Raw genomic sequence first — 22,565 nt, 5'->3', positions numbered from 1 at the left:
GAAATAATAACAGGGTTGGTGACCTTCTAACTAGTTCTTGCAGCAGGACTGAGTCGGGCAACAAAAATCCTGTTGCTAACAGAAGCTAGTGGGCTTATTCAGGCAACTAGCCTTTCAAAAGGAGGTCAGCAATGACATTGAAATATTTCCCCAAGAGAGATAAAAAAAAGAAAAAGTAATGATAAGAATTTTTATTCAAACTTGAAAACATACTCTGGGGAATAAAAAAGCAGTATACAGCAAGTCTGTTTCCAGAGTAATACGGTTATTACTACTAAGCAATCCTAGGTGAAGTGCAGGTAGTGACCAAGGGCCAGATTCACGTAGAAGTGCGGCGGCGTAACGTATCTTAGATACGTTACACCGTCGCAAGTTTTCATCGCAAGTGCCTGATTCACAAAGCACTTGCAATGAAAACCTACGCTGGCGTGTGCCATTTAAATTAGGTGCGCTCCCGCGCCAGACCTACTGCGCATGCTCCGTTTCAAAATTCCCGCCGTGCTTTGCGCGAAGTGACGTCATTTTTTCGAACGGCGACGACGTGCGACGTGCGTAGCGTACTTTCGGATTCCCGGACGTTTTACGCAAGACAAAAAAAAATTTAAATTTCGACGCGGGAACGACGGCCATACTTTAAACAGCACATACGTATGCTGTCTAAAGTTAGGGCAGGTCAAACGACGCCTAAAATTGCGACGGGAAACTATACTAGCGACGACGTACCGAACGTGAAAATCCGTCGTGGATCGCCGTAACTGCTAATTTGCATACCCGACGCTGGAATACGACGCAAACTCCCCCCAGCGGCGGCCGCTGTACTGCATCCTAAGATCCGACAGTGTAAAACAATTACACCTGTCAGATCTTATGCGTAACTGACTCTATGAATCAGTCGCATAGATACTCTGAGAGATACGACGGAGTATCTGAGATACTCCGTCGTATCTCCGCTGTGAATCTGGCCCCAAATGCACATTTTAGGATAAACTTTTTTTAATGTTTTACATTTGCTTGGAGTTCTTCCTTAATGTAACGTTTATTGTAAAAGATCAAAATTTATTCAAGAACATCTACAGTGGTACAATTTCTGATTTAGAAATAGAATGCTACATGCAATGGACCATAAACAAGATGATCGCTGCAGTGGAAAGAGCTGTAGGTTTTCATATTTAATAATGCTAAAATAAATTTCTGCTATTTTGTGTGTATTAACTAGGGCATTTTATCTGGTCTAAGCTCCAAAAGTGACATTTTCTATTCCTTGAACTATAAAAAATAATATCTGAAGGTTATCTTGACATTCTTTGTAAGGTCCTATTAAGCTGGAAAGCCACAAGGCAAAGGAATCAAGTAGAGCGATACAGACATCTTCCTCTCACCCTAAACACGTCACTATCACATCTAAATATAAATTGCCAAATAAGTGTTGAAGGATTATACATAGATGTCCACCAGCTTTGTAAAGTATTTTAAAGTGATTCTAAAGGTTTGATATCATTTTAAATAAAAAAAATGTCATACTTACCTGCTCTGTGTAATGGTTTTGCACAGAGCAGCCTCGATCCTCCTCTTCTGGCATCCCCGCCCATGCTCCTGGCTCCTTCTCTCTTCTGAATGCCCCCTTAACAAGCTGCCTGCTCAATCCCAAGCTTGAATGTGTGTATGTCTATTGACGCTCCTTCCTTGAAAAAAAAAAATTTGGACAGTTGCTATTGGACACAATTATTTAAGGGGAGCTGATCACAGAACGTTTTTTGTACCTTAATGGAGAGAATGCTGTAGGGTAAAAAACCTTCTGCCACTTTAAAGTTTAGTTGAATTCCAGTTAAAAAAGTAGTACCGTATGTACTCGAGTATAAGCCGAGTTTTTCAGCAAATTTTTTGGTGCTGAAAATGCCCCCTTGGCTTATACTTGAGTCACCTTTTTGCGCCTGATCTCCCGGTATTTGGGGACCTGATAGCGGCCGGCCGTAGGTCCCCTGGACCCCAAAATTGCCACACATGTAGCCCCACTCTTCCTCTACAAGTGTGCAAAGTTTGCTGTCTGGTGGACCTACGGCCAGTGATCATTCAGTTTTCAAACCCGGGCACCCCTTCTATATACTCCCATGTTAAACGTAAGTCTAGTCATGGACACAGTGAGGCATGGGCACAGTGAGGCATGGACACAGTGAGGCACAGTAAGGCATGGACACAGTGAGGCATGCACATGAACACAGTGAGGCAAAGTGTGGCACGGTGAGGCATGCAGATGGACACCCTAGGCTTATACCCGAGTCAATACGTTTTCCCATTTTTTTTTGGTAAAATTGGGTGCCTCGGCTTATATTCGGGTCGGCTTATACGGGAAGTACTTTTTTTTCCACCACTAGATGGCTTTAGTCTTCCAGCTTGAATGACGGCCAAAATTGCTTAACCCGGTCCTCTGAGCCCAAGCAATAATAGACACAACCTCTAGGATGCTATCATCACACAGTCTGGTCTCAAAGTATTACTACATTAAATAGCACTCAAATGCCGCGTACACGCGGTCGGAATTTCCGACAACAAATGTTCGATGTGAGCTTGTTGTCAGAAAATCCGACCGTGTGTATGGTCCATTGGACATTTGCTGTCGGAATTTCCAACAACAAATATTTGAGAGCTGGTTCTCAATTTTTCCGACAACAAAAGTTATTGTCGGAAATTCCGATCGTCTGTAGCCAAACCAAAAAATCCTACGCATGCTCAGAATCAATTTGACGCATGCTCGGAATCATTGAACCTCATTTTTCTCAGCTCATCCTGGTGTTGTATGTGACCGAGTTCTTGACGTTCGAAAAATCCACGGTTTTGTTGTCGACCGTGAAATTCCGACCGTGTGTACACGGCAAAACACTATTGTGCATATCTTTTTATTGATTTTTTGAGAGGAGGGGACTCTTTTGTGCATTTAATAATGGCTCCACATAGCACTAAAAATATAATAGAAGCTGATATGTGAAGAGTGTCCTCCTAGAAAGCTTTTACTATTGTCCATAGCTGCCAATCAAAATCTGTGTTTTATTTTCCATATCTGGATTGCATTGCTGATGGCAGGTGATAGTTTAAAATTGCGCAAAAAAACATCCTATAGCTCCCTATTAATAAATTAGTTTCATTGTGTCGGGTGGAATTTAGAGGACTATAATGCACTATACTCCACTTTTACTTAGGGCCCATCCATATGGAGTGCAGTATTACACATTTACGGTTCATTTTGAATTGGCTACCAAAGTTCTAAGATACTAAAACTACATGTTCATTTTTTATTTAATTTTTTTTTTTTTACACACCACATTACAAGGCAGATGGTTCACATCTGTGCATTGTGGTGTGCTGCATGGCAAAAGTGCTTCATGTGTTACCATGCTTTTCAGTAACAGGCATGTTTTACCATGTATTATTACAATGTTCTGGTGCAAACAGTCTCTCGTCTTTTTTAATTTCAGAAAGGAGAGGTTTGGTGATAAAGTTTACATCCAACTTTTTTGCCCTTTGAATTCAGTGAAGAAATTATGGAATGGGTGATGATGAGTACTATGTCAGGAGCTCAAAGAAAAGTGGACCTGGAATAAAAGTGTTACAACACACACCCATCACTTCACAAGCAAGGCTAAACTCCTCTACCTTTCACCATCTGCAGTGATAGCTTACTGTCTCTATTGTTATTGTAAACCTACTCTGTGCTCTCACATTCAATCCTACAGTATGTCAGTGTGACACTACACAGAATGAAGAATTTTTCCACCCCGACTTCATCTTTAAGGCTCCCAATATTATTTAGAATGGCATTAGATGCAGAGCCCAAAGGACACTAACCAGATCTGAAGTCGCTTGTAAAGGGCTACAGATACAAAAGGAATGCTGTCAGAAGAACGGGTATGTATATCCATATTTTAAACTTTTACAAAAGGTTTTACAAAGTTTCAAAAATGAATTAGTCAGCAGAGAAGTTTCTGTAGAGAAATCAAGAATTTAAAGTACTTAAAAAAAAATTAAAATTCGACGCGGGAACGACAGCCATACTTTAACATGGCAGGTCTAAATATAGGCCACAAAATAGCAGCTCTAACTATACGCCGGGAAAAGCCGACTAGCGACGACGTAAGAGAATGCGACGGCCACGCGTACCTTCGTGGATCGACGGAAAATGCTAATTAGCATACCCAACGCGGAAAACAACGCAAACTCCACCCAGCGGGCGCCAAAGTATTGCACCTACGATCCAAAGCCGTACGCCTGTCGGATTGAAGCCAGAAGCCGTCGTATCTTGGTTTGAGGATTCAAACTAAAGATACGACGCAGCAAATTTGAAAGTACGCCGGAGTATCAGTAGATACTCCGGCGTACTTCTTCTGTGAATCTGGCCCATGGTGTCTGTCGAATGTTCTAAGAAAAAAAAAGAAAATTCGACAGAATCTTTAAAAAATAAAAATAAAAAAATTTGACTCCTTATGTCTCTCTATGTCGAATCTTCATGTCTCTATAATGTCGAATCTTTTCTCTCTATGTCGAATCTTTTCTCTCTATGTCGACTCTTCTTCATGTCTCTATAATGTCGAATCTTTTCTCTCTATGAAAAATCTTTTCTCTTTATGTAGAATAATATTGGACTAATAGAGTTAAGGTTAGGCACATTCGACCACAACGAAAACGAAAATAAAGCATTTGTTTATGTCGGATCGTTCGTTTTTCGTTTTCTGTGCTTTCGTTTTCGTTTGTTAAAACGATACCTGAAATTCAGGAGAAAATGCATTCGGACGAAAACGAATGCACACGTCTATAGGATATGTGGTGGTCTTGCTGTAGGAAATAATAACAGGGTAGGTGACCTTTTAACTAGTTCCTGTAGCTAAAACAATGGCAGCAAAATCCTGTTGGGTTAAATGCTAACAGAAGCTTTGTCTTATGACTGGTAGCAGACTTGGCATTGAGCCCTAACAAGGGTACTGCTGCCCTTTATTTCCTGGTTCTTGAGCCCTGCTACAGCATGTGTTGCCATTGGTCTGTTTTTTTTTTATACTAATAATGGTATGCTTAAAGTGTATGTGAAGGCATAAGTAAAAATTTGGATGCAGTACATATACAGTACAATTTGCAGGACAACTTTTCCTATGTTTTATCCCTGCCCAGTTGTCTTTTGCTAAACTACTCAAACCCCCCATTGTCCTATTCTCCACAACATTGGCACTAATTATTGTGTAGTCCAGAATAAGAAGTATCCAATGATATATGTAAAAAACCAGAAGGGAGCAAATAAGGTAAGTTCATTGCTAGAGTTTAATATACTCCCCCCACTGAGTAACATACTCACAGTAGGATCCCATACTGTCAATTTACCTCGGTAATTTTCTATGTTTTGTATGTGTTTTCCTGCTCCCTGCATTTAATTCAACCTCTTTTCACAAGAAATGTAAGTTTATATATGCTTTTAAGAAAATCATTGCATGTAAAAACCTTACTACATAACATATCACTCAACATTGCATGCTACAAAATAATTTTTAACAAAATAACTTTGTTGTCTGGCATAAAAGTAGCACTAAAAAATGTGAAACAAATGAACACTGGAATTGTTAGCCTTAACTAATTGTTTTAATATACATAAATTGGTTTACCTGTATTCCATTTATGTCCACAAGTGGCCCAAGGCAGTTCAGTAGTAAAACAGTTGAATAAATAGAAAATTGCCCAAGCTAATATGATGATGTAGTAGATATTTAAATGTGCTTCAATCACCTGAGTAGCATATCCAATACCTAAAAATAAATGTTTAACAATTTAGTTATAATTACTGAACTAGTACAAGCATAGTAGCCTTTTTTTTTGTTTGTTTGTTCAACAGGACTATCTGTATTACTAAAGCAACCAATCAGATTCAATGAGTCCTTTGTTAATGTATCTTTACCACTTGCCACCCAGGCTAATTCTGAAATTTCTCTCCTACATGTAAAAATAGTATTTTTTTGCTAGAAAATGACATAGAACTCCCAAACATTATATATATATTTTTTTTAGCAAAGACCCTAGAGAATACAATGGTGGTTGTTGCAACTTTTATCTCGCACTGTATTTGTGCAGCAATTTTTCGAACATGTTTTTTTGGGGGAAAAAACTGTTTTGTGCTTAAAAAAAAACGGTAAAGTTAGCCCAATGGTTTTGCATATTGTGAAAGATGAAGTTACACCAAGTAAGTAGATACCTAACATGTCATGCTTCAAAAATGTACACACTAGTGGAATGGCGCCAAACTTCGGCACTTAAAAATCCCCATAGGCGACACTTTATTTTTTTTACTGGTTACATGTTTTGAGTTACAGAGGAGGTCTATGGCTAAAATTATTGTTATCGCTCTAATGCACGTGGTGACACCTCACATGTGTGGTTTGAACACCGTTTTCATATGTGGGCGGGACTTGCTTCTGTCTGTACATGGGGACAGGGGCACTTTAAAAAAATAGTAGAAGCACCAGAGGGTGGCGGGAGGGGGGTACGTCCACTCTCGCCTCCCATAAGAACAATCAAGCAGTGGAACAGCTGTTATGATCATTCTTATGGTGTAGGGAATCGCCAGCTCTAAAAGATGATATCTGAATTATGCCTGCAGCTTCAGCCATCATTCAGATATCCCAGCTCAAATTCCAGGACGTCATATGACAGCTGGCAGGCAGGAAGTGGTTGAAAACTGAAAAAAAATCTGATTGTTTGTACTGGAAATAATATACATGTTCTATTTGAATATTTTTATCCATGAGGTCTAATGCTTGTAAAGGTCTGTGTTGGTGGGCTTTCGTCTCATGCAGCCTCCATGTGAGATCAATTTGAGATGCTTCTGAGGTCATTCCGATTTTATGACCTGTACCTCTGTACAAGCTTTCAGTTGGAGGAACTGTCAATAATTAACAAGGACACTCATCGCCATCCTTTTAGTTCAAAGAGGCTGAGCTGGGTGTCGGTCAAAACATGTGGGCAGATCCCGACTCCATTGTCGGGATCTGCGCCCCCGGGCCTGGACCGACCCTGTGATCTCATTAGACAGAGGCCTTCAGCCTGCTGTCTGTTATAAATGGGTCACAGGAGTGCAGAACGAACTGCTCTCCTGTGATCCATAGCAGAAGTACAGCCAAACTTGCTTTACCTGTACTTCTCCTTTCATTCAGGACTACAAGCCACCTGCCACAGTGGTAGACAAGACTTATAGTTTCTTCACTCGCAGATCTCTATAAATGAATGATGCAGCTGTGCAGGCAGACACCTGGTGTAGCCCTGTACAGCTAATTTAAAAATGTGAATGTGGCTGCGGGGGAGAGGAACCTCTACCCATGGTCACAGGGAGGGGGCTGGAACATCTTACATGTTACATTCTAAATGTAACACGTAACATGCTCTAAAAGGTAAACTTAGCTTTTAATATACGACCACATCCTAATATACAAAATGACCCACATTTTGAAAACGATCTCTCTTGTGTGCATTAAATGGTATGTACAGCCAAAGAATATTATTTTATTTATTTACTTATTTTTATTTTGGATAGAATAGAGAAGGGCAGTTGGGAACGATTTCCTAAGAATTGCAATAGGAAGTAAGAGGAAATCTCTAAGGCCTCATACACACGACCAAGTAACTCGACAGAATCCATCAAGAAACTTGGTGGGAGAGATTTTTTGCAGAGGAAACCGGTCGTGTGTACGTTTTTAATCGAGGAAACTGTCGAGGAACTCGACGAGAAAAACGAGTTCTCAACGGGAGTCTCAATTTCCTCGTCGCGTTCCTCATCGGGCTGGTTTTCAATGAGAAACTCGAGCGTGTGTATGCTAAGAAACCCGCACTTGCTCAGAATAAAGTATGAGACGGAAGTAAAAGTAGCATTTGTAATGGAGATAACACATTTTTCAAGCTGTAACAGACTGTAAAGTGCAAATCGTCTCTTACCAAACTTTAACACGCAAACACATGAGATTAGCAAAAGCAGCCCCAAGAGTTGTGCAAGTGAAATCGAACTTCCCCTGCCGTTGTATTTGTTGTACTGTACGTCACCGCGTTTGAGAACGAGGAGATTTTGTCTTGACCATGTGTACGCAAAGCAAGCTTGTCAAGTTCCTCGACAAGCCTAACAAGGAACTCGTCGAGGAAAATGATGTGTCTCACCCGACGAGTTACTCGGTCATGTGTACGAGGCCTAAGTGAAGTAAATTCCACTGTTTGACAGTTATCACCAGAACAGGTGCTCCTTTTGGAAGATTTTCTTCACCTTTTGTTCTGGAGACAAATCAAAAATGTCTGCATTTCCTATTACTTTCTTTGTCAGTGACAATGGTCAATATTTGTAATTACCCCTTTACATGGGACAAATAGAGAGTTTGAAGCAAAACTACAATACTACGAAGCTATAAAAACTTTAATAAAATCTTAGTCCCTTCCTACTCTATTCATAACTACAAAAAAAGGTTTGGATATAAATACATATTTTTTAGGACACACCTTGAGGAGTTTAGAGAATGTGAGAATTGTATACTGGCATCCGGAACTATGGTCAAGCTTGTCTGGAGTTAATGCATGAACTATGACTAAATAAACTGAAATCGATAGACTATGATCTTTTTTAAAGCCATAATATGTTACTAGAAGTTGATCGATTTATTTTTCAAAAGATCATTTAAAAAAAGTTTGTACCCTGTTGTAAATACATTTTACTGAAAGCCTGCTAAAGCCTACTTGTAGTATGTTTGAAGTCACAGTCATCAATACCATGTGATCTTTGTTTAGCATGCCTAAACTGGAACTGAAGGAGGCTTAATACAGCTACTTAAAGCTTTGCAAATGCTTTGTAAAACTAGCTTTCTTGCGCATACATCACAGGACACAGAGCCTTAATTACTTAATGGGTTATGTAGTCACCACAGGTGATTAGACACTGGCAAACCCAATTAGAGTTGAGTTACTCCCCTATTTAACTTCTCCCAAATGGGGAGTACCTCAGTTTTTTCGTCAGTGTCTAAGGTGGCTGGTCACGTTGAACATGTGCTGAGAAGAAAAAGCTATTTTGATGGTCTTCTGCGGAGGCCTAGGAGCTATAACCAGATCCATGCCTCTGGCCGATATCAAAAGCCTAAGATGGGTGGTACCCGGGCCTCGTGTAAAGAAGAAACAAGGTTTGCCTGTAATGTCTCTCTGCGGAGGTCTGGGCTTGGGATCCAGACTTTGGTGTACTAATGCAACTGTGGCATGAAAAGTTACTGGCAGACTCTTCTACGGGTCCAGGCTTGTATTTACAAAGCTTTTGAAAACCATGTTCTCATAATTTTATGTTCCAGGCAGTATTTATTTGGTCCACATCCATACAGAGCTCCAATCTATCCTATCCTACCCCACAGTACAGAAGCACCTACTTTTTTGATATTTGTAGACATTGGGGGTAATCCACAAACACCCGGCGCAACGTAACTTTTGTCATTTAAGTTACACTGCCGCAAATTGCACAAGGTAGTGCCCGATCCACAAAGCACTTACCTTGAAATTTGCAGCGGTGTAACTTAAAATCGTCCGGCGCAAGGCATTCCTAATTTAATGGGGCGAGTCCCATTTAAATTAGGCGCGCTCCCGCGCCGGAGGTACTGCGCATGCTCCTGACCTCATTTTCCCGACGTGCTTTGTGCGGTTTTACGTTGCACCAGGTTTTGAGAATCGCGTCTGGCGTAAAAAAAAAAAATACGAGTTGCGGCGGGAAAAAAAAAAAAAAAGACACCGTCGCAGGATAGAAGGGTCTGTTTTTACAAGGTGTAAACAGTTTAGGCCTTGTAAAAGCAGCCCTAATTTTACGATTGCAAACTAATACTTACGGAGAAAAAACGAAGCGTAAAAGCTTTGTGGATCTCCGTAAGTGCTAATTTGCATACCCGAAGCGGCATTTCGACTCGAAATGCCCCCAGCGGCGGCCGAGGTACTGCATCCTAAGATCCGACAGTGTAAGTCCCTTACACATGTCGGATCTTCTGTCTATCTATGTGAAACTGATTCTGTGGATCAGTTCCATAAATAGAAACAGGGATACGACGGCGTATCAGTAGATACGCCGGCGTATCCCTTTTGTGGATTACCCCCATTGTTCCTTGGAGGATAAGGTTAAATTTCACTGTACTTCATGAAAAAATTACTCTGGTGAGAAATTAAACAGACAGAAACATTGTAATTTTGGGCAACACTTCATGGTATAATGTTGTACCTTCAAACAAAGGGCACACTTTTCTCCAACATGTTATTCCTCCTTCACTGGTAAATTGCCCAAGTGCTGTCTCAAGGAAAAATACTGGTATGCCGCAGAATAAAAAAAACACCACATATGGGATAAGAAAAGCTCCTGAAAGACAGCAACACAAATAATAATGATTAATTATAATGCACATGAATTTTGTTAGTATTGGTATTGTATGTTCTCATAGTTAAATAGTATTTTTTATTACAAAAATGTAACCAAACACATTGACAAGCCTAATCGCTAAGTGTTGGAAGACACAGTGTTCACTAACGTTATGGGAATGGTCAAAGAGAGATTTACTTACGATACATTATACACCCCCTGGGTGGGTTGGTTGATATTTAAAAACCTTTTAGGAGAAATTCTATCACACCAACTCTACTAGTCCCCTATCCCCTCACATTTGCATCCTTGTTTTATTCATATGCATCTTCCCCTATATTCCACAGGAGCATATACAGTATTTCCAGACTGTTTTAGGGTACAAAATGTTTGCATTTCGTGTTTCTTTTATAAACTTTACCCCACATATCAAAGGTGGAATATGTAAAGTTTTCTTCTGTCCTTTCTATATGCTGGAAATTTTAAATTAATTAATAAAACACATATTATTGACAAAGAACATACCCATCCTGTTTAATATAGTTAAAAATACATTTTTGAAAACTATTGTACATCTGACACCTCTTAGAATTCAGATGGCCAAAACAAAATAGTCAGTAAAAGCATGTGTACATTTTCTCTAAAAGGGTAACAAAACCTCTCAGATTTACATCTAGGACAAGCCCACCACAATCCAAAGGTTATATTTTGCAGAAAAAAATATAAAATTATTATTACTCCTCAATAGCTAGTAGTAGTTAGTCATATTCAACTGGTCTAGTTCTGTAATGTTGAAGATGCTTCATATGTGACTAACTACTACTAGCTAGATCATGACATGGATGAATGTGAACCTTTACAGACACATTGGTTTGCAAGCCATGAACCCCCAACCTACTTTATTTAAATAACAAAATAAAAATGTGAAATCTCTGTAATAAATTAGTCAGTTGAACTTCTAGGATCCCGAGGTACCAGTGCACCTATAGGTTCCCGCTTATGGATACATTTATGTTTTTTTTTTTTTTTTTTATAATTTCTTTATTTTCACAGAAACAGTGTTAGAGTTACACAGGAAAACAACTCATAACTAAGACATCACATATATTATAAAACTTGCCCATTTCACAGCTAATAATATTTACTATTTCAAATACTGGTTGGCTATATTGTCTTCAAATTATATAATAGTTCAATAAACTTATATTATAATGAATCAGAAGCAACACGGTTTATCTTTTGTTATCTAAGAAGAGTCTTGACTAAACTTCAAAAAGTAAGAAAGAAAGAAAAGAGAGAGAGAGACAGAGAGAGAGAGAGAGATAGAAAATATATATATATATATATATATATATATATATATATATATATATATATATATATATATATATATATATATATATATATATTTATTAAAGAATATTATGATACATATATGTTTGACATGTTATGCCAAGACAATAGGTGAGTGTAGGCGATTCATTGGTGTGGTTTTTAAGGGTGTGGACAAGATTGCATTACCTCCTACACCAATATGGCAACTGCAGTACAAACAATATTTCCTATTCACATGAAAGAATTACTGGGGTTGATTTATTAAAACTTGAGAGTTCAAAATCTGGTGCAGCTTTACATGGTAGGCAATCAGCTTCTAATGTTAATGTGTTCAATTAAGCATTGACAAAAAAACCTGGAAGCTAATCCGTTTCTATATAGAGCTTCACTAGTTTTTGCACTCTCTGGTTTTAGTAAATCAACCCCACTGTGTGTTAAAACCAGCCTTTCTCAACAAGGGTGCCATGGAACCCTAGGTTTCCTCCAAATGCTGCTAGGGGTTCACTGAGCAATTTCTGCCACTCAGGTAAGTAACCACTGACACCCATGATCTTTTTAGCTATATAGACAACGGGCCAGATTCTCATAGACTGGCTTAAAAATGCAGCGGCGTAACGTATCTCATTTACGTTACGCCGCCGCAAGTTTTACGGGCAAGTGCTTGATTCACAAAGCACTTGCCTGTAAAGTTGTGACGGCGTAGCGTAAATCCCCCGGCGCAAGCCCGCCTAATTCAAATGATCCGGGTAGGGGGCGTGGATCATTTAAATTAGGCGCGTTCCCACCCCGAACGTACTGCGCATGCGCCGTTCCTAAAATTTCCCGACGTGCATTGCGCTAAATGATGTTGCAAGGACCTCATTGGTTTCGACGTGAACGTAAATGGCGTCCAGCCCTATTCAGGGACGACTTACGCAAACGACGTACATTTTAAAATTTCGACGCGGGAACGACGCCCATACTTAACATTGGCTGCGCCTCATATAGCAGGGGCAACTTTACTCGTCGCAAATCTTACGTAAACGTCGTAACTTCACTGCGTCGGTCGGGCGTACGTTCGGGAATTCGCGTATTTTGCTAAATTGCATACTCGATCGGGAAAACGACGTCGGCGACACCTAGCGGTGGAAAAAAAATTGCATTTAAGATCCAACAGCGTAAGAGCCTTACGCCTGTCGGATCTAATGGTTATCTATGCGTAACTGATTCTATGAATCAGGTGCATAGATACGACGGGCGGACTCAGAGATACGACGGCGTATCAGACGATATGCCGGCGTATCTCTTTTGAGAATCTGGCCCAACAAGTGTAAGGAGTATTTTCCCTACTGACCATCACACTAATTTAATGTGAGCGCCCTACTTGTATATATTAGTTATGGAACACCCTGTGGTTGCTCTCAAAGCAAATTACTCTATTCAGGGTGTAATGGTAGGGCACCCCCCATATAAGTAATATCATTTTGCAGATGACTTGCTGATCCATGTCACCAATCCTAGGAGGGCATTCCCGTGTATTTTGCAGGAGCTGGAACAATTCGTCGACTTAGTAATTTCAAGATTAATGGCACTAAGTCTAGCTGTTTAAATATCACTTTGTCTCAAACAGAAGGCTTTTTTGGAACTTTACTTCCTAAAATATTTAGGGGGTTACAGCTTTCCTTCTCTTGATAAATAATACAAATTTAATTACCGTACTTACTGGTCTTGAACTTCACAGTTTGTAAACTACAGGCCTGGTCAGCTAAGAAACCTTTCCTGGATGGGCTATTATACTCAGACATTGAAATTCTAATGTCATACAGTACCTAGTATTTAACCACTTAAACCCCGGACCATTTGGCTGGCCAAAGACCAAGCCACTTTTTGCGATTCGGCACTGTGCCGCTTTAACTAACAATTGCGCGGTCGTGCGATGTGGCTCCCAAACAAAATTGACGTCCTTTTTTTCCTCAAATAGAGCTTTCTTTTGGTGGTATTTGATCACCTCTGCGGTTTTTATTTTTTGCCCTATAAACTAAAATAGAGCTACAATTTTGAAAAAAACAACAACAATATTTTGTACTTTTTGCTATAATAAATAACCCCCCATCGCTGGCTCACTCGATCGTCGATCGATCAACACTTGCCCCATTCAGGTCACAGCTGCGGCCACTCCATGTTTTTTTAAGCTGTTCACTACTTTGCAAATTTACTTTGCAAATTTAATGTCACTGCAATTCTCATCTATTTACAGTCTCCTGTCAGCAACAATGTAGAGTATTCTGAGTAGCCTAAGCCTTTTTCTGACTGCAAATTAACCAACTGTTGCAGCTGTAGCTACACTATTACTTTAAGGCTACTCATGGTGGCTCAACCCTGCTGTTATCAACAACTGTAAATATATAAATTATAATATATACACAAAATCATATCCAAAAAAAAAGCCAATGGTCAATAAAAAGCATACATTTTATTACATAGCCTTCCCAGAAGAGTTTAAGCTGTTATAGCTGCAAAGGATGGGCCAACTCAATTTTGAACCCTACGGACTAAGACTGGGATGCCATTAAAATGAACGTGTGCGTGTAAAGGCAGGTGTCACAATACTTTTGGTAATATAGTGTATAAATGCCTAAAACAATTAAAACTGCACAAATCAATCCTTGTAACCCTGTGGAATATGTGTGAAAAATAATCCCTAAAGGGTAACAACTAATAATATCCAGGAGTCCTTACATCCTTTCAATAATAAATGTATGTCAACTAGAGGAACTCTACTCGCATACCATATGCGCCTAATAGATTTTGCTTATATAATCCACATACACCAAATGTAAACTACGCTCAATCGTTAGTAATAGAAAACTTAGTACTGTTATGTATGTACTGTATATGATCCACCAATCATGAGTCATATCATGGAGACGTGCACAAACAATGGATTCCCATGGAATATCCAACTATGCAGATGTGCTACCTTCCCACAGATAGGTGCAATCAATTAATAATGTAAATACGCCATCAATGCATATACACAGCTACCATAGATAGGCAAACAAAACCCAAAACAAAAAACATTTTCAAGTCCCTGTATTTTGACCTCCCTGCTCCAAAAGGGGATTCATATAGTGTAACAAAATACAAAAATGTTAAAAGTAGGAAATAAAGGTGGAAGATTTACCAGTACCTATTCAAATATGTGTCCTAAAAATGCTAAAAACCTTGCTATGACCAATGCCACGTACACATGACCGGTTTTCCAGACTGAATTCCAGACTGAATTCTGCTCAAGCTTGTCTTGCGTACACACCATCACACCAAATTCCGACAGTCAAAAACACGGTGACGTACAACACGTACAACGGCACTATAAAGGGGAAGTTCCATTCCAACGGCGCCACACTTAGGGCTGCTTTTGATAATCTCGTGTTAGTAAAAGTTTGGTGAGACGATTCGCTATTTTCAGTCTTCGTGCTTTTCAGTCCGTTACAATGTGTTATCTCAATTACAAACACTAGTTTTACCAGAACGAGCGCTCCTGTCTCATAACTTGATTCTGAGTATGCGTGTTTTTTTGCGTGTTAAAATTGCATACAGATGAACGGTTTTCCCACTAGGATTTTTTCCTGACGGGAATAAAAAGAGATCCTGCTCTCTTTTTTTTCTGACATTTTTCCTGTTGGAATAAGTTTGATGGAGCATATACACGGTCGGGATTCCCAGCCAAAAGCTCTGAGGCCTTGTACACACGACCGAGGAACTTGACGGGCGAAACACATCATTTTGCTCGTCGAGTTCCTTGTTAGGCCCCATACACACGAGAGGATTTATCCGCAGATACGGTCCAGCGGACCGCATCCGCGGATAAATCCTCTCGAGGATTTCAGAAGATTTCTATGCGATGGCGTGTACACACCATCGCATTGAAATCCGCGCTGAAATCATCTGGCGATGACGTGTCGCGCCGTCGCCGCTATTATGACGCGGCGACGGCGCGACGCTGTCATATAAGGAATTCCACGCATGCGTCAAATCATTACGACGCGTGCGGGGAATCCCTTTGGACGGATGGATCCGGTAAGTCTGTACAGACGAGCGGATCCATCCGTTGGAATGGATTCCAGCAGATGGATTTGTTGTGCATGTCAGCAAATATCCGATCTGCTGGAATCCATCCCAGAGGAGATTTCTCCGCGGAAACAGATCCGCTGGCGTGTACACACCATAGGATCTATCCGCAGAAACCCATTTGCTGGGATTTATCTGCGGATGGATTCTATCGTGTGTATGGGGCCTTAGGCTGTCGAGGAACTCGACAAGCCAATTTTCTCCATTACCGTAGAGAAAAAAGAGAACATGCTCTCTTTTTGGCTCGTCGAGTTCCTCGACAGTTTCCTTGTCGAAAAATGTACACACGACCGGTTTCCTCGGCAAAAAAAAACAACAAGTTTCTTGCTGTTTTATGCCGAGAAACTCGGTCGTGTGTACGAGGCCTCATCTGACTTTTTCCAATGGGAAAACCTGTCATATGTACGGGGCATCAGAACTTCACCTCAAATAATACCCAATATATAATAATCTCCATAAAGAAACACACTAAAGTGCAGGGACTATCGTATATTATTATTATTTCTATTTTTTAAGAATTTATATAACGCCAACAGTTTACGCAGCACTTTACAACATAAGGGCAGACAGTACAATTACAATACAATGTAATACAGTGAGAATCAGAGGGCCCTGAGCTTACAATCTAAAAGGGAGGGTCAGGAGATACAAAAGGAAATAACTGTGGGGAATGAGCTGATGGAGAAAAAAAAATGACAGTTATTAGGTGGAACAGGGTAGGCCTCTCTGAAGAGAAGGGTTTTTCAGGGGTTGTTGAAAAGTGGGCAGACTAGAAGATATTCGGATAGATTGGGGTAGAGAGTTTCAGAGAATGGGAGAGTCCTGGAGGCAAGCATTGGAGGAGATGACAAGGGAGCTAGAAAGCAGGAGGTCTTGGGAGAAACGGAGAATGATTAGGTTGGCATTTTGAGACTAGGTTAGTGATGTAGCTGGGGGCAGAGTAGTGAATGGCTTAGTAAGTTGTTGTTAGTATTTTTAATTCAATTTGTTGGGTGAGTGGAAGCCAGTGGAGGGATTGGCAGAAAGATGTACCAAGCACTGAGCGGTTGGTAAGGTGAATGAGTCTGGCAGTAGCATTCATGATGGACTGAAGGATGGATAGCCTATGTATAGGTAATCCAATGAGGAGGGAGTTGCAGTAATTGAGGCGTACATTTTGGAGATATTGCAGAGGGTGAGGCGGTAAGCCAATCACTGTGATTGGATGTGTATATAGAAAGAGAAAATTATTTTATTATCAAAAACTAAAGTTAGAACCACTTGTTATATGTGTAAATAAAAATGCACAATAAATGACTCAAATTATGTTATATAATGATGGCTCAACCCAGTCAGAGTATTTTATGTTATATATCCCTCAATACAAATTCTAAACATGTGTAGATAAATAATATTGCACAATTCTGACTGAGGCCCATATGAGGCAAACAACACCCTGATTCATGCACACCAAATCCATATTCCAAAAATCCTAAGATCAAGATTGTTTTTCCTTAATGGTTCCTTATGTAATTTTTATATATTCACATCATATGTATTATGCTTGTTATGCTTGTTATTATTATTATGCTTGTTATGTTAAGCCCTGTACACACGATCGGATAACTGATGGAATCTAATCCGATGGATTTTTTCGTCGGATATCCGATGAAGCTGACATTCATCAGTCTTGCCTACACACCAACACAAAAAAGTCAACACGTCAAAAATCCGACTGTGCCAAAACGCGGTGACGTAAAACACTACGACGTGCTGAGAAAAATGAAGTTCAATGCTTCCGAGTATGCATTGACTTGATTCTGAGCATGCGTGGATTTTTCTCCGATGGAGTTCCACACAGACGTATGGATTTTTCTGTCGCTTTTTTATCCATAGGAAAAATTTAAAACACGTTCTATTTTTTTTCACCAATGGAAAAAAGACCGATGGGGCCCATACACGATCGGTTTGTCTGATGAAAACAGTCCATCGGTCTGTTTTCATCGGACAAACCGATCGTGTGTACACGGCTTAAGAGATAAGATGGGCTGTTGATTGGTAAAGTCACTTGAGCCTGTAGAGGATTGTGTAGGGATAAACTCCCATAATGGCAAAGTACTATTGGCCAGATTCACAGAACAAATACGCCGGAGTATCTACTGATATTCCGGCGTATTTTCAAATTTGCCGCGTCGTATCTTAATTTGTGATTCACAAACAAGATACGACGGCTTTTGGCTAAGATCCGACAGGCTTACGGCTTCGTACGCCTTCGGATCTTAGGCTGCAATACTTCGGCCTCCGCTGGGTGGAGTTTGCGTCGTTTTCCAGCGTCGGGTATGCAAATGAGCTTTTACGGCTATCCACGAAGCTACTCGCTTGCGTAACGTCGTTTTTTCCCGTCGCAAAGTTAAGCAATCTTTTTCATGGCTTAACTTTACACCAGCCATGTTAAAGTATGGCCGTCGTTCCCGCGTCGAATTTAAAACATTTTTTTTTATTTCGGCGTAAGTACGTTACGCACGTCGCCATTCACAAACACGTCAGGGCGCCGTAATTTCGCGCAAAGCACGTCGGGAAATTTACTAACGGAGCATGCGCAGAACGTTCGGCGTGGTAGCGCGCCTAATTTAAATGGTACACGCCCCATTTGAATTAGGCGGGCTTGCGCCGGACGTCTTTACGTTACTCCGACGCAAGTTTATACTCAAGTGCTTTTTGGATCAGGCACTTACGAGAAAAACTTGCGGCGGTGTAACGTTAAGACGATATGTTACGCCGCCGCATTTGTACCTGAATCTGGCCCTATGAGTCCACATCACAACCAATTAACTGGCAAGAACACTGGAAAAAAACAGGACTGGCTCTGCACCCAGGAAGGAATCCACACTAGTTCATATATCCTGTATTGTTTGGACTTACAATGCTTCTCTGTGTGTCATAATCCTATTGGGAGGCACCAAACAGTACATCAAAGTGTATTGCCAGAAATGTGGTATCAACAGCCATCCATTTCATCCATATTTATAAATAGTTTCAAGAGCCAAGGTGAAGTGCATGAAATGAGTAATACTTAAGCCACCAGGTCCTCGATTCTGCAGAATATCCAATGAAGGAGATCTATTGACAACAGTTGCAGGAAAATATGTGTGCAATATCAAAGCAAGTGCCACTTGACCTGAGTGAGGGTCATTTGTGTCTGGTAAGCCCCCACCTTTATACACAGTGATGATCTGTGTGGTGGTCCTATTGCTGAAAGGTTTTGAGGCTATTGGGATACACATTCTCTGCTTCTTTCTGCCAGACAGTTCAAATAAATTCTGGACTTTCCCTTGGGGCTTTTCAGTTCATAAGTTATATGCACTTTATGTGTTTAATTAATGTTTAATTTTATGATGATGTTTTTTGTATCATGCACGTTGCAATCATCATGGCACCTTTTCATGGGGAGGAGGACAGGTATCCTGTTCCCACTTCCGGGAGTCTGCGGTGCAGCCAATGATGTTACTGTGGGGCTCCCTCTTCCTCCCTCTGTCGCCAGGCCAGTAGGAGAGAGGAGCGGGGCCTAGTGCATGTGCAGTAGGGTTTCCGGCATGAAGCCATAAGGCTACACTTCCGGGTTCCCTTAGCCGCAATGGTGGCAGAAGTCCTGTGCCAACATTGCTGGACTCCAGGACAGGTAAGTGTCCTATTATTAACCCCCCTGGCGGTATTCCCAAGTCTGGCTCAGGGTGGAATTTCAGGACCAAAAGCGGTAACCCCGAGCCAGACTCGGGATCGCCTCGCAGAGTCCACAGGCATGGTTTACTTAACTTGTCCCTGGATCCTGCGATGCCCCCGCGCTGCGTGATCGAGCTGTGTCCTCCTCGCTCGATTCACAGTGCCCGTGTGCCGCCGAGCTCCATTCCCTGCGACGTTACGACGCACGGGGGCGGAGATCGGCGCCAAATTTAAGAAATAAACACAATACATACAGTATACTGTAATCTTATAGATTACAGTACTGTATGTAAAAAACACACACCCCTTGTCCCTAGTGGTCTGTCCAGTGTCCTGCATGTACTTTTATAAAATAAAAACTGTTCTTTCTGTCTGGAAACTGGAGATTGTCCATAGCAACCAAAAAGTGTCCCTTTATGTCAAAAGTGGTTTTAGACTAGCTAGAAAACAGCGATAAGAAATTAGAATCACTTGCAGAATTGAGCCATAGTGATTTGTGGGGAAATTCGTCATCAAAAAAATAAAAGTAATAATTGTTATTATTATTATTACTATTATTATTATTATTATTATTATTATTATTATTATTATTATTATTATATTATTTGTTATAATTATTTATATTTATTTATTTATTGCATTATAATTTATGATTTTGTGTTTCAAATTTTATTATACCCGTGATGTCTACTAGACTCTTGTTTGGACAGATTTAAGTGAGTTATTTCTAAGAATTACAGGCCTACAATATAAAACGCCAAATTTCCATGCAAAATAATGGTACAGCTTTCAACACCTAAAATCTGAATTAATCATACCGCCAGGGAGGTTAAAAGCCAGCATCGACAGTATGTGAAGCTGCTGGCATTTCATTTTTATTTTTTAGGTGGACCAATGCTTTAAATAATATACACAGACCATCCACAATGATATGCCCCCCCCCCCCCACACACACACTATAAAAAAGACTATTTATGTCGGCAGAATGACACGGCTGGGCATATGGACGTACAGGTACTTCCCCTTTAAGAAGCCCAGCCCTTCACTGTCAGTGTCATTTTCACAGTAACCAGTGCATTTTTATAGCACTTTTCGCTGTGAAAATTACAATGGTCCCAAACATGTGTCTAAAGTGGCCGATGTGTCCGCCAGAATGTCGCAGTCACGAAAAAAAATCACAGAAAGCCTCCATTACTAGTAAAAAAAAAATATTAATAAAAATGCCATAAAACTATCCCCTATTTTGTAAACGCTATAACGTTTGCGCAAACCAATCAATAAACGCTTATTGTGATTTTTTTTTACCAAAAATATGTAGAAGAATACGTATTGGCCTAAACTGAGGAAAACAATGTTTTTTTATATATTTTTGGGGATATTTATTATAACATAAAGTTAAAAATATTGCATTTTTTTTTTTAAATTGTCGCTCTATTTTTGTTTATAGCGCAAAAAATAAAAACAGCAGAAGTGATCAAGTACCACCAAAAGAAAGCTCTATTTGTGGGAAAAAAGGACGTCAATTTTGTTTGGGAGCCACGCCGCATGACCGCGCAATTGTCAGTTAAAGCAACGCAGTGCTGAATCGCAAAAAGGGGCCTGGTCCTTTACCTGCATAATGGTCCGGGGCTTAAGTGGCTAAATTGCAATGTGAATGTAGCAGCAAATACTATTATAAAATGCAAAAAAAACATTGTATCTCACCTTGGTACTATAAATAGTTAGAGACATGCAGTATATCAAGTATTTGCATTTGTCACAATAGCAAGAACATGTCTAGTCTGTATCCCAAAGCCAAAGATATAATAATGAAGAAAATAATTTAATGTTTAATAGCCTAAGACAACTTATATTTCTGATAAATATAACGATGGGCAGAAAAGCATTATTGATACAGTTTTAAAATAACTGTAAATGTTAGACATCTCTATGTCTAAGGTAAAAAATAGACATATACCCATTTGTAATCTCCAAAGAATAATGTGTCTCACTGATAACCACCACTTCCATTGACCTGTCAAATGTTAAGCTAACAATAAATCAAACAGTGCAGACACCCAATTGCAGCTGCTTTATATATTTATAACACTTACTTAGCAGAATACACAGGTCTTTGGTCCCTGCACACATCCGTAGTCATGAAGGTACAGCATTCTCCTTAGAAATATCCCCTGACCTGAATCTGTACAGGTACACACCTAACTCTAAGGCCCCTTGCACACTGGGGCGTTTTTCATGCGGTACAGCGCTAAAAATAGCGCTGCTATACCGCATGAAAAATCATGCCCTGTAGTGTTCAATGTGAAAGCCCGAAGGCTTTCACATTGAAGCGGTGCGCTAGCAGGAGCGCACCAAAAGTCCTGCTAGCCGTATCTTTACCGCGGTATAGGAGCGGTGTGTTCACCGCTCCTATACCGCGCCTTCCCATTGAAATCAATGGGAAAACGCGGTAATACCGCGGTAATACCGCCCGTAACGCGGGCGGTATTAACCCTTTTTCGGCCGCTAGCGGGGGTTAAAACCTCACCGCTAGCGCCCGAATATCGCGGTAAATACGACGGTATAGCCGCGCTACAAATAGCGCGGCTATACCGTCACCGCGGCTGCACGCCTCAGTGTGAAACCAGCCTAAATCTGAACTATGGAATAAGTAAATCTTGTCTAAATACAAAATGCATGTGTATTCTTACTTGAATCTTGGTGTGTTGAGTGTATTTCTTCCAGATTTGTGCAATAATCCATTGTGAAAATCTTTCTGCAATAAAGACTAGTCACTGCTGCACTCTCCTTGTGCATGGTGACTGGTCTTGTATCTGCCCCTTATAGTTATCTGCCGGCAGCCTCTAGTGGGTGTGTCCTGCTGGGTTCCTCTTATAGCTCTGTTCTCTGTACACGCTTTGTGCAGGACTCATAGGTGTGCGCAGAGGGTGTGCCTGCCTGGGCACACCCTAATCACCCTGTGCTGCACAGATTGCCCCTGCTGCCTGTCTGCAAAGAAAGAGACTGGGGAATCTCTGTCCTCACTTTCTTTCTCTGTCTC

The 22,565-nt window shown here is 40.4% G+C and overlaps 1 protein-coding gene across 1 annotated transcript in view; it reads right to left on the bottom strand.

Moving 5' to 3' along the window:
- SLC6A11 (solute carrier family 6 member 11) overlaps positions 1-22,565 on the bottom strand; it is a 237,013-nt gene that overhangs the window by 170,626 nt on the left and 43,822 nt on the right. The window contains exons 3-4 of the mRNA XM_040359316.1: positions 10,247-10,381; positions 5,640-5,780 (exon numbers count right to left, since the gene is read on the bottom strand). Coding sequence (XP_040215250.1) covers positions 5,640-5,780; positions 10,247-10,381 — 276 coding nt within the window. The remainder of the gene's footprint in view (positions 1-5,639; positions 5,781-10,246; positions 10,382-22,565) is intronic.

Source organism: Rana temporaria, chromosome 7 (assembly GCF_905171775.1).
Source record: "Rana temporaria chromosome 7, aRanTem1.1, whole genome shotgun sequence".
Classification (NCBI taxonomy): Eukaryota; Metazoa; Chordata; class Amphibia; order Anura; family Ranidae; genus Rana; species Rana temporaria.
This window is presented reverse-complemented; position numbering and strand designations above follow the sequence as displayed.